We start from the raw sequence: 14,631 nt of genomic DNA, 5'->3' as shown, positions 1-14,631 counted from the left end.
ACTGAAAAAAAAAGTTATTGATGTGTTTGGTAAATAATGTTTTTAAACATTTTTTTAATCAAAATGACTTAAATACCCTTATAGCAATTATTAATATATAGAGTTGATTATTATTATTTTTTATTGCTAAAATGATTTAAATTAAAATTAATATATATATATATATATATATATATATATATATATATTAAAAAATATATTTTCAAGAATGATTATATTAATTTGTGCGCTAAAAAAATATTTTTTAAGAGTTTAAGTGTTGTGTTTGAAAAAGATAGTTATTTATTAAAAGACTATTTATTTCTTCATGGTTACATTAAGATTTCATATCATTAAGGTGCAATTTGTGACGACACTTCCATTTTCTTATTAAACTGGACTTGTTACTTTTAACTTTTGAGGATAATATTAATATATATGTCAAGCTTATCATTAAGCAAAATATATATGTTACTAATCATTATAATTACAACCCATGAACTGTTTCATATAGTAATACATATAAGTTATAAGCTTTCATTTTTTTTAAAAAAAGACATACTCTAATCCAGCGGGGCTAGTAACAAATTTAATCCAACTTTTTCTACTGTCCACGTGCTCAATATGCATTAGCATAACCAATAATTATATGATTAAGGAAAAACCAATAACTATACTTTGATAAGCATGGAAACTAGATCTGTGTTTGCGGTGAAAGAAGAGTCTTTTAGGGCAACAAGAGGACAATTTTGGAATGAGGAAAGATTATAAGGGCAAAAAAGTTATTTACTTGGTCAATGGAGGAATAGATTATAAGTTGGAAAAAAATAAGTAGCAAATATCAACTTTTTTTTTTAAAGCTTTTTTTAAGCCAAAATCAACTTTTTTTAAGCTATTACAAAAATTTCAAACACCATTAAAAGCAAAAAAATAGCTTATAAGTTATTTTAACCAACTTATAAGTTAATCTAAACACCCACTTATTCTTTTAAATGGTGTATGGACTATGAATATAAGTAAACGTCTGTTGAATTTAATTCAACACTTTATTATTATACTCTGTCTATTTCATATGACACCGTTTGACTTGACATGTTTAAAACAATTCCTGAATAATTGTTGGGTTGTTAATCATTTTAATTAGGGATTAAAGGAATATTTTAAAATAAAATTGTTCTAAACATAGGAAGATGATATTTTTTTGAGATGAATTAAAAAGAATATGATACTACATAAAAATGAAATAAGAGAGTAAAAAGTAAGGGCATGTAGCATTTGAAATTCCTATACCAAACACATCTTTAGATCTTTAAAAAACACATAAAATTTTCTCATATACAGATAACGTTGATCAACTTTTTGAATGAGTTGACAACATTATATGTGAATTCTTCTTTCACTAATGTTTTCGTATTATGATTTCATATATCTCAAGGAAAAAAAATGAAGAACTTTCGACTCCCAGAATTAGACCAAAAATAAAAATTTGGATGTGGCTTATTTTTTTATATATTGTAGACAACTTTGCACTTTACTTTTCTGACAAATGCATTGAATTAGAACTAAGTGATACTTTTATAACGATTTAACTAATTAAGCTACCAAAATGAATTGCATTAAATATCAATAATTATTTGAGAGTAAATTATAACTTAATTCATTAAAGATAAATAATTAGTTAAGTGACTTTTTTTTAATCCTTTTTATATCAAAGTGTCTGTCTTATTATAATTTCAAATAACTTGATAATTTACAACATCTTAAACTCTCTCATCACATTTAACTTTTATATTTATTATGAAACAGTGATATCCAAACATGCTTGCTACACTTCACCCAGTTAATCAAGTTATCAAACAATAAAAAAGGAGAGAATAAAAAGTTCTCATTCGAAGGAAAAAATGCACCTTATCATCCATAATCAACCTTATCATCCATAATCAACGCTTACTTTAAAACTGTAGCCATTATCATATTCCAACATAATGCCACAAATTTTATAAGAAATTAAATCAGGTGATTTAATTTGTTGGTTTGAAATATGATATTTGTTTTCACTATTTCTCTTAATTTCTATTAGTTTTAAGATTTCATTATTTCTCTTATTTCTGTTAATTGTGCCTCCTTTATCCTTCTTCTTTGCATTTATTTTGAAACAAAAATTTACCATGAAAGATCCAAAGCAAAATCGTACAATAAATCAATGATAGTGTGCTACGGCGTGAACAATTTGCTTATCCATAGAAATAAACATATTCAAATCTTACAGTGTTGTTGAGATATTTTGATTTCTTTGTTTATAACACACTAAATTTTCTTGCTTTATTTATTTATTTATTTTTTATTCGAAATTTGATTATCTTTTCTAATCTATATTTTATTTGTATGGATTACATAGAATGGCTATTTGATTCTCTTCCGAAACTCACTCATACCCTGTCATGAAGTATGACAACGTCTTTGATTATACTAGAGCAAAAAAGAACAGAAAATCGCATGGGTTCGCCACTTATTCTAATATTGATATTATTTGTTTGAATAAATGTGACATGTTCTATAAAATAAAGTAAAAGAAGGTGAATGAGATGCAATTTATAGGGTCTTTAATGCGCAGAAGCTAGCCAAAAGATTGTCAATATGATTTTAGATATACCATAGGGTTATAGACAATAATTCAAAAATCACAACAACAACAACAACAAACCCAGTGTATTCCCACCTGGTGGGGTCTGGGGGGGGGGGGGGTAGGATGTACGCAGTCCATACCTCTACCTCTGAAGAAGTAGAAAGGCTGTTTCCGATAGACCCCCGGCTCAAGACACGCGGTACCACACAAACACATAGTAAAGCACAGCACAGGTTACAAGATTACATAACATAAATACGGCACCCATAAGTAATCTAAAACAAAGGAAAACACACAGATTCATAATAAAACATGGGACACGGACTCCTAACAGGAATAAACCCCCACCACGTAGTTCCCTACACTAGCGACTCAGGCTGGCCCTAGTCCTCTGCCCTGATTCGCGTCCTCCAGACCTTCCTATCTAGGGTCATGTCCTCGGTGAGCTGTAACTGCTCTATGTCTCGCCTAATCACCTCACCCCAGTACTTCTTCGGCCTACCCCTACCCCGCTTAAAACCATCCAACGCTAGCCTCTCACACCTACGGACCGGGGCATCCATGTCCCTCCTCTTCACGTGTCCGAACCATCTCAATCGGGCTTCCCGCATCTTGCACTCCACTGAAGTCACACTAACCTTCTCCCGGATGTTCTCATTCCGAACTCTATCCCCTCTAGTCAGCCCACACATCCAGCGCAACATCCGCATTTCTGCCACCCTCATCTTTTGGATGTGGGAGTTCTTCACTGGCCAACACTCCGCTCCATACAACATGGCCGGACGGACTACCGCCCTGTAGAATTTGCCTTTAAGCTTAGGCGGCACCTTCTTATCACACAGCACCCCCGACGCGAGCTTCCACTTCATCCATCCCGCCCCAATACGGTGCGAGACATCCTCGTCAATCTCACCGTTACTCTGGATCACGGACCCGAGATACTTAAAACTCTCCCTCTTACCTACCTCCTGTGATTCCAGCTTCACTACTACCTCATTCTCCCGCCTCACGTCATTAAACTTGCATTCCACATACTCTGTCTTGCTTCTGCTCACCCTGAACCCTTTAGACTCAAGGGTTTGCCTCCACACTTCTAATTTGTCACTCACACCCCCTCGAGTCTCATCTATCAAAACTATATCGTCTGCAAAAAGCATACACCACGGCACCTCCCCTTGAATACGCCGCGTCAACACATCCATCTCCACTGCAAACAAAAAGGGACTAAGAGTAGATCCCTGATGCAACCCAGTCCGGACCGTGAAATGTTCTGAGTCTCCTCCCGCCGTCCTCACCTTAGTTTTCGCTCCATCATACATATCCTTGATTGCTCTGATATATGCCAGCGGTACTCCCCTCACCTCCAAGCATCTCCAAAGCACCTCCCTGGGGACTTTGTCGTAGGCCTTCTCCAGGTCGATAAACACCATGTGCAGGTCCTTCTTCCTCTCCCTATACTGTTCCACCAACCTCCGTACCAGGTGAATTGCCTCCGTCGTCGAGCGGCCAGGCATAAATCCAAACTGGTTTTCTGAAATAGACACTATCCGTCTCAGCCTCACCTCGACCACTCTCTCCCAGATCTTCATAGAGTGACTCAATAACTTAATCCCCCTATAGTTGTTGCAACTCTGGATGTCCCCCTTATTCTTATAGAGAGGTATCATGGTGCTCCACCTCCAAGCCTCGGGCACCTTTGCCGTCTTGAAGATTTCATTAAACAATCCCGTCAACCACCTAAGACCAGTCTCTCCAATGAACTTCCAAAACTCGACCGGTATCTCATCCGGCCCCGTCGCCCTACCCCTTCGCATTCTGCGAACAGCCTGTCTAACCTATTCTACCTTAAAACGTCTACAATAGCTAAAATCCCGACACTCCTCTGAGTGCTCCAGTTCCCCTAACGCAATAGCTCTATCCCCTTCGTCATTCAAGAGCCTATGAAAGTACGACTGCCATCTATGCTTAATGTGGCCGTCTTCCACCAATACTCTACCGTCCTCCCCCTTAATGCACCTTACCTGATCGAGGTCACGACCCTTCCTCTCCCTAGCCTTAGCGAGTCTAAACAACTTTTTCTCCCCTCCCTTCCCCTGTAACCCTGCATGCAGGCTCTCAAAGGCGGCCGTCTTAGCTGCCGTGACTGCTGACTTAGCCTCCTTCCTCGCTAGCTTGTACTCTTTCCTGTTTACCCGCTTCTCCTCTTCGTCCTTACTCTCCACCAACTTGGCATACGCCCCTTTCTTGGTCCCCACTTTCTTCTCCACCTCTTCATTCCACCACCAATCCCCCTGATGGTGCCCGGCCCGGCCCCTAGAAACCCCCAACACCTCACTTGCATTCTCCCTGATGCACCTAGCCGCCCTATCCCACATACTATCCACGTCTCCCCTACACTCCCACACCCCCATTCCTGCCAACTTCTCCCCTATCTCCCACGTATTCACTGGCGTCAAGCCGCCCCACTTAATTCTAGGTCTACACTCCCTACTCCTCCTCTTTCTATTCTTCTTTATACCCAAATCCATAACCAAGAGCCTATGTTGGGTCGAAAGGTTCTCACTCGGGATGACCTTACAGTCCTTACACCACGCCCTATCCCTTTTCCTAAGCAACAAAAAGTCAATCTGGGTCCTGGCTACCGCGCTTCGAAAGGTGATCAGGTGCTCGTCCTTCTTCGGGAAGCCCGAGTTCACCACCACCAGCTCAAAGGACCTCACAAACTCCAATAGGGTAGCCCCCTCCTCATTTCTCTCCCCAAAACCAAAACCACCATGCACATCACCAAAGCCTCCCGGTAGCGCCCCGATGTGCCCGTTGAAATCTCCTGCTACAACAATCTTCTCCGAGCTAGGCACGCCTCTCACCACCTCCTCCAAAGCCTCCCAAAACCGTATCTTCTCCTCCCCCTCCGATCCCACTTGCGGTGCATAGGCACTACACACGTTCAGGGTAAACCCCCGAATGACCAACTTAATAGTCATCAACCTATCGTTGATCCTCTTCACCTCTACTACCTGACCTCTAAGCTCTTCATCCACTAAGATGCCAACTCCATTCCTACGCCTCTCGCTCCCAGAGTACCACAGCTTGTAACCATCCACATCCCTAGTCTTAGACCCTACCCACTTGGTCTCCTGAACACACGCAATGTTGATCCTTCTCTTCCTAAGGGTCTTCACAAGCTCTATGGACTTGCCCTGCAGGGTCCCTATATTCCAAGACCCAACCTTCAGCCTACCGTCACTACCCGCACGCCCTCCACTACTCCCCCCGCGGCCAAACCTTGGCCTCCCTTCCACTCCCGCCCTTTCCTCATCCCCCGCCCCCACCACTGCCCCCCGCCCCAACCCCCCCGAACATGACCCTATCCACCCATTACTGCCCACAGCCACAACTAGGCGAAAGTATAAGAGAATATAAAGATAATATAAAGATATAAAGACATAAACGATGGTAATAGTAAAGCAGCAGCAAGTAATACAAGGCTCACACAAATTCAAAGATATATTCCAGCAACCAAACTATACTCAATTACTAGTATAATACGAAGAATGAAAGAATGCAGAATGAAGAATGAAATAAGCAAAGGTTAGAAGTCACCAGATTTCACTTGTAGACCAAGTCGGCAACCAAGCCCCGCGTCGACCTGCTGCCGGGGGATCGCTGCTGAGATGGATCTGCGGCTGCTGGCGATGGAGCGGCGGTTGCGGCTGGAGATCGAGCTTCGGCTGTTGCACTGTTGTAACGGCGCCGGAGAAGAAGGGGGTCTGGACAGAGAAGGGGGTGGGGTGGGGGGGTACAGCGGGGGGGAACCGGTGTTCGGCGACGGGGGTCGGCGTCGGTGACCGGCGGTCAGGGCCGGGGGTCGGCGTCGGTGACCGGCGGTCGGGTCGGCGCTGTAGGTCGACGACGGCGACGGGGCCGGAGACCGGGGCGCGGAAGAGAGAGAGGGAGAGGGTACGTCGGTGACCGACGGTCGGGTCGGCGCCGTAGGTCGGCGACGGCGACGGAGCCGGAGACATAGTGTTTTAATGAAGTCGATTAGATTTTTGGAGTCGCAATATAGTGCAAGAGACTTCAATGGTAATATAGTGCATGCTATTTATCCATTTTAAATAAATTTTAACCTATGGGATAGGGACCTGAAAATAGCTTTATCTAAATTTATGATAATATATTCTATTGTTTAATAATATAATGTTATAAATTATAATTTGTTGATTAGTTCTATTTTTAATATAAGTGAGTTGTTACCAACTGAACGCCAATAATTTGGACAAATACTTAACTTTCCTTAATGGGCATGTTAAGTTATTAATATTGTAACATTGCAAAAGGGAGTCCTCCAATTGTGAAACTTCTTCCGGATGTTGAAATTCATTGTGATATTTTACGTTTAAACACAAGATCATCAATTGAAGAAATATCTGTTTTTGCTTTAGATACAAGGTTTTCTCTCACAAAAATATTTTTTTCTTTTAATCATTTCATGAAACACTCAACGATGGGGAATAGTATTATTGATTGATGTAGTAGCAAAAGATGGTAAACATGAAGAAATTGAACAAAATTTCTTCAGGAAGTTTGAAAAGATGGCCTTAGTAATATAGAATAAGATCATTACGGAATAGTGAGATGTGGAAGTTTAAGAGCAACAACAAAAATTAAATGAGTAAGCCTGCAATATCTATACAAGATAAGCTACAAATATTTAAAAAAATTCTTCTGCATAGTACTAGCGAAACTAATTTATTCATTCTGACATTCTACTCCTACGTTTATAGTAGGTTTTTTGCCTTAATTAAGGTGCTTAACTTTTGAAGATAGGACGAAATGAACAAGCTACTTTTTCATAAGAAATTTGAGAGATTATCAAATATATATAATCTCATAGAATGTATTCTTATCTATATGTTATTTTGTGTTATAAATTAGAGTTGTTTGTATATGAATTACATAAATTTATATGATTTCATATTTTCAAACAATCAAGATAATTTAAAGTTATTTTTTAAAATATAGACCGCGCATCCGCGGGTACAAATTAACTGTAACATAGGAGTACAAGAAATGACATAATACCAGTTGCACGAATAATGAGGATATTCAGGATAGATGGTATGGGCATGTAAAAAGGAGATGCGCAGACGCCCCAGTGAGGAGGTGCGGGAGGTTGGACATCAGAGAGACAGTGGAGTTTTTCGAGCAATGGCTTCAATCTAAACATGCTCTAACAAATATAGTTAAGCCATCAACCAACACAGAAATGGAGAGGAGCCCAGATCCTACTTTTCATGAATAGACTTTCATACAACCATCAAGGCATTTGTTTCAACGATGAAATCATGTCAAATATTACCTACAGCAACATACACATTCTAAATGAAAGCCAGGGCCATGCAATTCTGTCATTCATGAGGTCACATGGTTTCAACTCGCATCTGGTGAACACATACAAGATGCCACCAGCTTTAGTACTCCAACAGACGAGAGATTATTTCCCCCTACATAAGAAAGGAACATGAAATGAGTAAAACAGCCAGAAAGGCGACTACACCCTCAAGTGAAGGTGAGGGAGAGTCGGAAAGAAAAATGATCATAATAACATAAATATAATCACTATATTTGTTCAGAAACTGTGATATAAGTGCATCAGAAAAATAGAATAACAATGACATACGTGTTCATCATCAGAGTAATATTATCGCCTTTCAGGAGAATCCGCCCTGCATAAAATCACACAGTCGATGAAAGTTAGTCCCACTAGTAATGGGAGAGGAGGTAAAGCTAGAGTCATGACAATTGTCACCCACCCAACTGTTTTCTGGTTTTCTTCTTCACATTAACCTCCTCAGCATCATCCAGAACTAAATTCATGTATTCATCAAAACCCTAAACAACACAAAAAGATTTACCTATTAGGACACAAGTACCAGACAATCACCGTTAAACTGTGTAGCACAGTAGCATGGAAGGATCTAGATACAACATGCAAATGAGTTAGGTACCTAGCTTGATGGCTTTTCAAGCCAAAAGGATACAGGGCAGGTGATGCAAGAGGTAAAAACCATTAAACCAACATCCAATTTTGATTTATCCCCAAAGAAAAAAGATGCAAACACAAATTCAAGTGCAACCATCTGAACTCATTTTCTTATTTATGAGTGCCGATCATTTGCAGACAACCTTCATCCAAAAATACTTCGCACAATGACTAGAAACAGGAAAGAGGTGCTTCTTATGAATTGACCAATACAGGTACATAACTGATAACACCAAACACGTCAACTACTCATCTCACAACATATTTTCAATCATATAATAGGTGACAACTAATGATCCAGAAACTTCCCCAAGTCTAAACATTTCAAGTCCCTTAAGAAATTACATATTTTTCTAAACAAGGCAACTACCGATTATTTAAAAAAAAGCAAATATCTAAGTCTATAAAGTTAGTACGAACAACTTTTCAAGTTGTTACATTTTCACATTCACATCCAAGGTAAGCTTTTACTTTTTCCTGATAAGAGACTAAAATATTCCAGAAAAAGTCTATTAATAGTAAAAACTTTTATAAGTTAGGATATGTGCATAGAAAGATCTACATAGACAGAATAGATGAACATTCAGCAACTAATTGAACCCTGATGATCACAGGCAACTCACAGGGGCCTGGGGAAACAGAATGAAACACAGCACTAATTTTATAATTACAAGGATGAAGCATATTTCCAGTCAAACTTCTCTATAGTGGCAGCGTTAGTCCCAGAATTTCATGGACGCTATAGAGAGGTGATGTTATATATGTATTCTGGCATTTGACATTTAGATCTCATTACTTGTTATAGACAAAAGTATGCAAAACTAGAAAGAGCATGAATATAAAAAAAGGCAAGCATTAGTAGCTTGTTCAAAATTAAGTTATGAAATAACTGCTATACACCATTTAAATACATTTTTTTCCTTTAAATTAGATATTCGTACTTGAAATTTACTGTGTGCATGACATTAATGCTGATTACCATAACATTTTGGTATTTTATTTTGTACATAATATATTTCTTACAAAATATTATTACATAATATTTGAGTATGTTATTATAGAGGTAATTTTACAAAGTGTGTACCACTATAATAAATGCTATTGCTCTTACAGATAGAACGCCATTATAAAGTAGTAAAATATAACATGAAAAACAGATTCCGGAGAAAATCAGGCTACTATAGAGAAATGCCGTTATAATGAAGTGCATTGTAGAGAGGTATGACTGTACATGCTTCAATTATCAGAAAAGCAGATTTCAAAACTTTTAAAAGCCGGAAAAGGAGCAAATAACAGCAGAATAACATTAAAACAGCTTGCAGAAAATACTCCTCCATTCAATATTTCAATTCCGCTCAAAGAAGAATGTCACCATTCTAAATGTGAAACACTTTAACTTTCCTATTTTAACCGTAATGGCATGTTTTTATAGTCACACAAATGCAAAGGCATGTTTAAAGGCAGACGGTGCCAAAAGTTTTTCTTTCTTAAACTCTGTGTTTGAGTCGAACTAATACAATCTTAGGAGAACCATACCCCAAAAAGCTAGTTGTTGAGGTGGGAGAGTCCAATGCAAAATAAGCTCCACCTCAGTTCCCCATTTTAACCGATGTGAGACTCAAGTCCCATTCCTTTCAATAATATCATAACAAACCACCATGCTCCGCACCCGTCGTCCTCAATAGCTGTGGGCTAGACATTGCTAGCACCGGCCAAACACTGCCATCCCGGCACGCTGAGCACGGAGGGTGATGGGTGGCTTTGAATCCATTGATACAATCTTAGGAGAATCACACACTAAAAGCTAGTTGTTGAGGTAAGAGAGCAGAAGGCTATAAAAGCCCCACATCAGTTCCCCATTTAACCGGTGTCCCAATCCTTGCAACAATATCATAACACTAACACTGCCACACAAATTAAAACGGAGAGCAAATTTTCAAAATGAACCACCGTGACACACCAACTAACAAAACTAAAAGTGATTGGCTTCAGATTTCACTAGCCAAATCCTAGAGGTCTTATGATTACACATCTGCTCGCTAAATAAGCTCCATAACACCAGGATAAGTCAGCAAGTACTACAGTAAAAAATAGAGTTACTAATATTTTGAGAAGGATGCATAAATGAAGCACAAAGATTGGCCAAAAATTACATACGATATGTTTTGGATGCTATTTGAATTGAATCCATAAGTACAAATGAAGGCAGTATGACTTGTGAATACAGATTTAGTGAAAGAATGTATTTGGACTTGCTAAAATTTCTAAGCTTCCATAAAGCTGGATGCCTTACAATGCCCCCAACCAAGGAACTTGACATGGAGATCGTTTTTTTTCTTATTTCTCTTTTTACTGACTTCCAGTTGTTGGAAAATTTAATCCAAATTTATAGCCAAATGCTTCACTTTTTTTAATTGAGAACTCCATTACAGAAACTTAATCCTTCCACGATCTACTACACTGAACCTAGTTCATAAAAAAACATGTATCGACTCTTGAAGGCTTTACTAAAGATCAAACCTATCCTGTATCTTAAGAAAATATTTGATACAGATAGTTAACCGGTGCTTTAAACTAGTCACTAGTCATTGGCTATTAACAGTCTAAAGTTTGGCGGAAAATGCAAACATGAAATGAATAAGAAATTAGAAGCCCAAGAAAGAAGAAACTGATGACTAAACAGAATTCGCCACTAGCATAGTAAGGAAATACATGTCATTACTTATACGGTAAACCCCACAACACAAGAATCAAAACTAGTGTTTCCCTCTGACTCCGAGTGACTCAAACCCCAAGCCTCAAGGTTGAAAGTGAATAGTCCTCCACCTTTTTCTAAAATCAAGTCATGACAGACACAGACTTCGTGTTACAAATTTCACAAATTTCTGGCACCTATTCCACATTAAGATAGATTCTAGAACCACAATCTAGATAATTCTAACTAACCAAAAGAAATTATTATGCATTCCAATAGCTAGAAATTTTGGTGCATTATTACATCATTAAGAAATGCAGCGGCGAATTTATATGGTAAATTGTGGGCCATGTGAACCCGTGGTCCCTCCCTAAAACTGCGTATTTTATGTATATATTTTTTAAAATTGGTAAAATATTATCTTCTGGCACCCATGTTACAAGAAGGCTAAATGGTGCACTTGGTTGAATGTTAGAGATATTTACCAAGAGGACTTGGAATCAATTCCCACTTTATGCATTAGTGAGGAATCCATATTCATGAAATCATAGATTCACCTCTGATGAAAAAGGATCTCTGAAGTAGCATATACCAAATATGTATAATTTAATTTTTCTGATAAGTGGCATATATTCCATTCTTAATGATAGATGGATTACCCTCCACTCGACCAGCTCAAGAGGTCATGAGTAGGCTGTCATGGGGGAAGTGATGATCCAACGATTAAAACTTTGTTTGTGCTATTATTCAAAAGGTAACTTCGGAAATTTTCTTTATCACATAAAACAAAACAGTGGCAATTTAGAGTGGGATACTTATGGTTCAGGGGAATTATCTAGGAAAACACATAATGCAACATTCACAGTGCAATTACTTTATTGTAAAGAAACATACAATGATACGTCCTTCAATCCTCAGATCCTTCTGCTCAAAAAGCCATATCTGAATGCGCGTTTTCTGCAAAACCAATTTTATAAACATTGAGCATCTATCAAGTAATTATTTTACAAAAAAATTAAGCATAAACGAAGGGAGAATTAACTTACACTCTGAAGAAACCTGAAAATGAGATTCTGCAAGAAAACAAAAGAAAAACAACCAATAAAACACGTTATCCAAAATGTTAGTTGTGAATCGATAATCCAAATGTTAACACTGAAGATTAGAAAGCATGAAGTAAGGAAATTACAATGGGCTGGGTCATAATCCTCTGAACTTTAGTGCTAGCCATGGCTGCTTAACTTCCTGTTTCTACGACGAACTCCGCTCCTTTACAGTCTCAGGGAAAGCAGCTAAAACCCTAGCAAAGACTTGGATGCGTGAGTTGCAATGGCGCCTAATACAAATATTAATTCGGGTTCTGGGCTTTTATTTTTGTTTTGTTTTCTGTGGACTGTATGGGCCTTCCCCTGGCCCATCAATCATAGCCTTAATCCAAATTGAATTTTGGGAAAATAACATAAACACACTTTTAACTTACCATATTTACACAAATCTCCATCATTACAAAGTAATTACAAAATTTTCAACTAGTTATTTATCTTCATTGTAAGTATCGGGAGATAATTATGTATCTGAACAGACCTAAAATCGAAAAAAATGTATCAGAAGCTACTTATGCATCTTTACAAAGGAAAAAAAATATATTGTTTGTTGGATGTATTATTATCTCGACAAACCCAAAATCAGAAAAAATGTATCTTCATTAGATATATCAAAAGCTAATTATGCATCCAGATAGATCCAAAATCTGAGATTTCAATAATCAAACAAAATGTCAGAATTTATGTTGTTTGCCTTGAGTTTTATTTAATTTTGTCTATAACGGTCAAATAAGATTCAATATCAAATGTCACTAAATGTGTACAACCATGATAAAATAAGTAGGGAGTCAAGACAAATAAAGATTGCTATAAAAAGGTTTGGCTATATTCGAATCGAGATATGACATTTTTTGTAAATGATAGATCTCTTATACTTTTAGTAAAATTGAGAGTTCCTATGCATTGTATTGTATGTATATTATTGTAACGAACATAAAACATCTAATTGTAAAATCTACTAGAGTCAGAGATCGGGAGGTACTTCTTACACTCTTTTGAATGATATTTCATAATGTATGTAACAATATGTTTTATACATGTGTGTGTAATTAAGTCATTATAAAAGCTATTACTATTGAGATTATTCAGATGATTAATTAGCTAGCTTAATTATGCATAGTTAATTAGATTGTAAGATTGTTTTGTTAGTTAGATTAGGAACCATCTGTCACTTGTTAGTTAGAATAGGAGACAGCTGTCACTTCTGGTTGGTTAGTGCAAGCTAGATATTTATTTTCCTTCCGTGTATATATTCATAGACTTGCATTGTTTTGGATAGTTTTTATTCATAATGAGAAGTTTCTTATTTACACAACTTTGTTGTCTTCTTCAGTGCTTCCTTTCTATAATTTTTCCTGCATTCATAGACGCTCTACATTTGTGATGAGTTTTTCCATGGAATTTGACATAGTATCAGAGAGCAGGTTGCTTGATTCTGTTTGTCTAGCTTTCTAATTTCTTCTTTCACTGTGTTAATTCCCAATCTATATTTCTTGATTTTCCAAACTGCAATTCGTAATCAAAATCGTCGCATGCAATTAGAGTTTTTTTTTTGTGTGTGTTTTCACATTTTTGTTGCATTACATCAATCGAAGCAAAGTTCAAATTGATTACGTCATTTTTTTCATCTCTGTTCTCTACACGAATTGGACCAATTCTGAGCAGTTATGGTGGAATTAGGAGTTAGTTTAGAAACTACTTTGGGAAGCAACGCTGTTGATGTAGGCAATCCCCTGTACATTCATTCTTCTGATAGTCTAGGTACTGCTTTAGTGCCTTTCCCTTTTGATGGAACTGGTTATAGATCATGGCGCCGAAATGTATTGAGAGCACTGTCCGCTAAAAGCAAGTTAGGTTTCGTTTATGGAGAATGTAAGAAACCTGAGTCTAAATCACCTTTATCATCAATAGGAAAGATGTGACAATATGGTTACTTCTTGAATCCTCAATTCCTTATCTAAGGAAATTGCTGACTGCGTAAAACATGTTTATGATTCATTGAAATTGTGGGTTGAATTAGAAGATAGATATGACCAAGCAAACGGAGCTAAACTTTATCAAATTCAGAAGGAGATATATGACTTAACTCAGGGATCCCTAGATATAACGGGATATTATACCAAGATGAAGAAATTCTGAGAAGAATTGAACACACCAACGACTAAGAATCAATGCAGCTGTA

General features: G+C 37.5%; 2 protein-coding genes across 2 annotated transcripts; both read right to left on the bottom strand.

Moving 5' to 3' along the window:
• Positions 1-6,204: 6,204 nt before the first annotated feature.
• On the bottom strand, positions 6,205-6,630 carry LOC124896855 (cyclin-dependent kinase inhibitor 1C-like). Its single transcript, XM_047408710.1, has one exon. The coding sequence runs from the start codon at positions 6,628-6,630 to the stop codon at positions 6,205-6,207; it is 426 nt and encodes a 141-aa protein (XP_047264666.1).
• Positions 6,631-7,875: 1,245 nt separating this feature from the next.
• Positions 7,876-12,695, bottom strand: LOC107862798 (small nuclear ribonucleoprotein E). Its single transcript, XM_016708458.2, has 6 exons — positions 12,536-12,695; positions 12,393-12,419; positions 12,241-12,303; positions 8,422-8,500; positions 8,289-8,334; positions 7,876-8,112 (listed from the first exon to the last, which is right to left on the bottom strand). The coding sequence occupies exons 1-6, from the start codon at positions 12,575-12,577 to the stop codon at positions 8,103-8,105; spliced, it is 267 nt and encodes an 88-aa protein (XP_016563944.1). The 5' UTR covers positions 12,578-12,695; the 3' UTR covers positions 7,876-8,102.
• Between the last annotated feature and the right edge of the window lie 1,936 nt (positions 12,696-14,631).

The sequence above is a fragment of the Capsicum annuum genome, chromosome 3 (assembly GCF_002878395.1).
Source record: "Capsicum annuum cultivar UCD-10X-F1 chromosome 3, UCD10Xv1.1, whole genome shotgun sequence".
In the NCBI taxonomy this organism is placed as follows: Eukaryota; Viridiplantae; Streptophyta; class Magnoliopsida; order Solanales; family Solanaceae; genus Capsicum; species Capsicum annuum.
Note: the sequence above shows the minus strand (reverse complement) of the source record. Positions and strands in the feature narration are given on the sequence as shown.

Excerpts from the sequence above, each read along its gene's own strand:
- LOC124896855 (XM_047408710.1), bottom strand. The coding sequence starts at position 6,630 with ATGTCTCCGGCTCCGTCGCCGTCGCCGACCTACGGCGCCGACCCGACC.
- LOC107862798 (XM_016708458.2), bottom strand. The coding sequence starts at position 12,577 with ATGGCTAGCACTAAAGTTCAGAGGATTATGACCCAGCCCATT. Across the intron at positions 12,420-12,535 it reads GGATTATGACCCAGCCCATT|AATCTCATTTTCAGGTTTCT; the intron begins GTAATTTCCTTA and ends GTTTTCTTGCAG. Across the intron at positions 12,304-12,392 it reads TTTTCAGGTTTCTTCAGAGT|AAAACGCGCATTCAGATATG; the intron begins GTAAGTTAATTC and ends TTGGTTTTGCAG.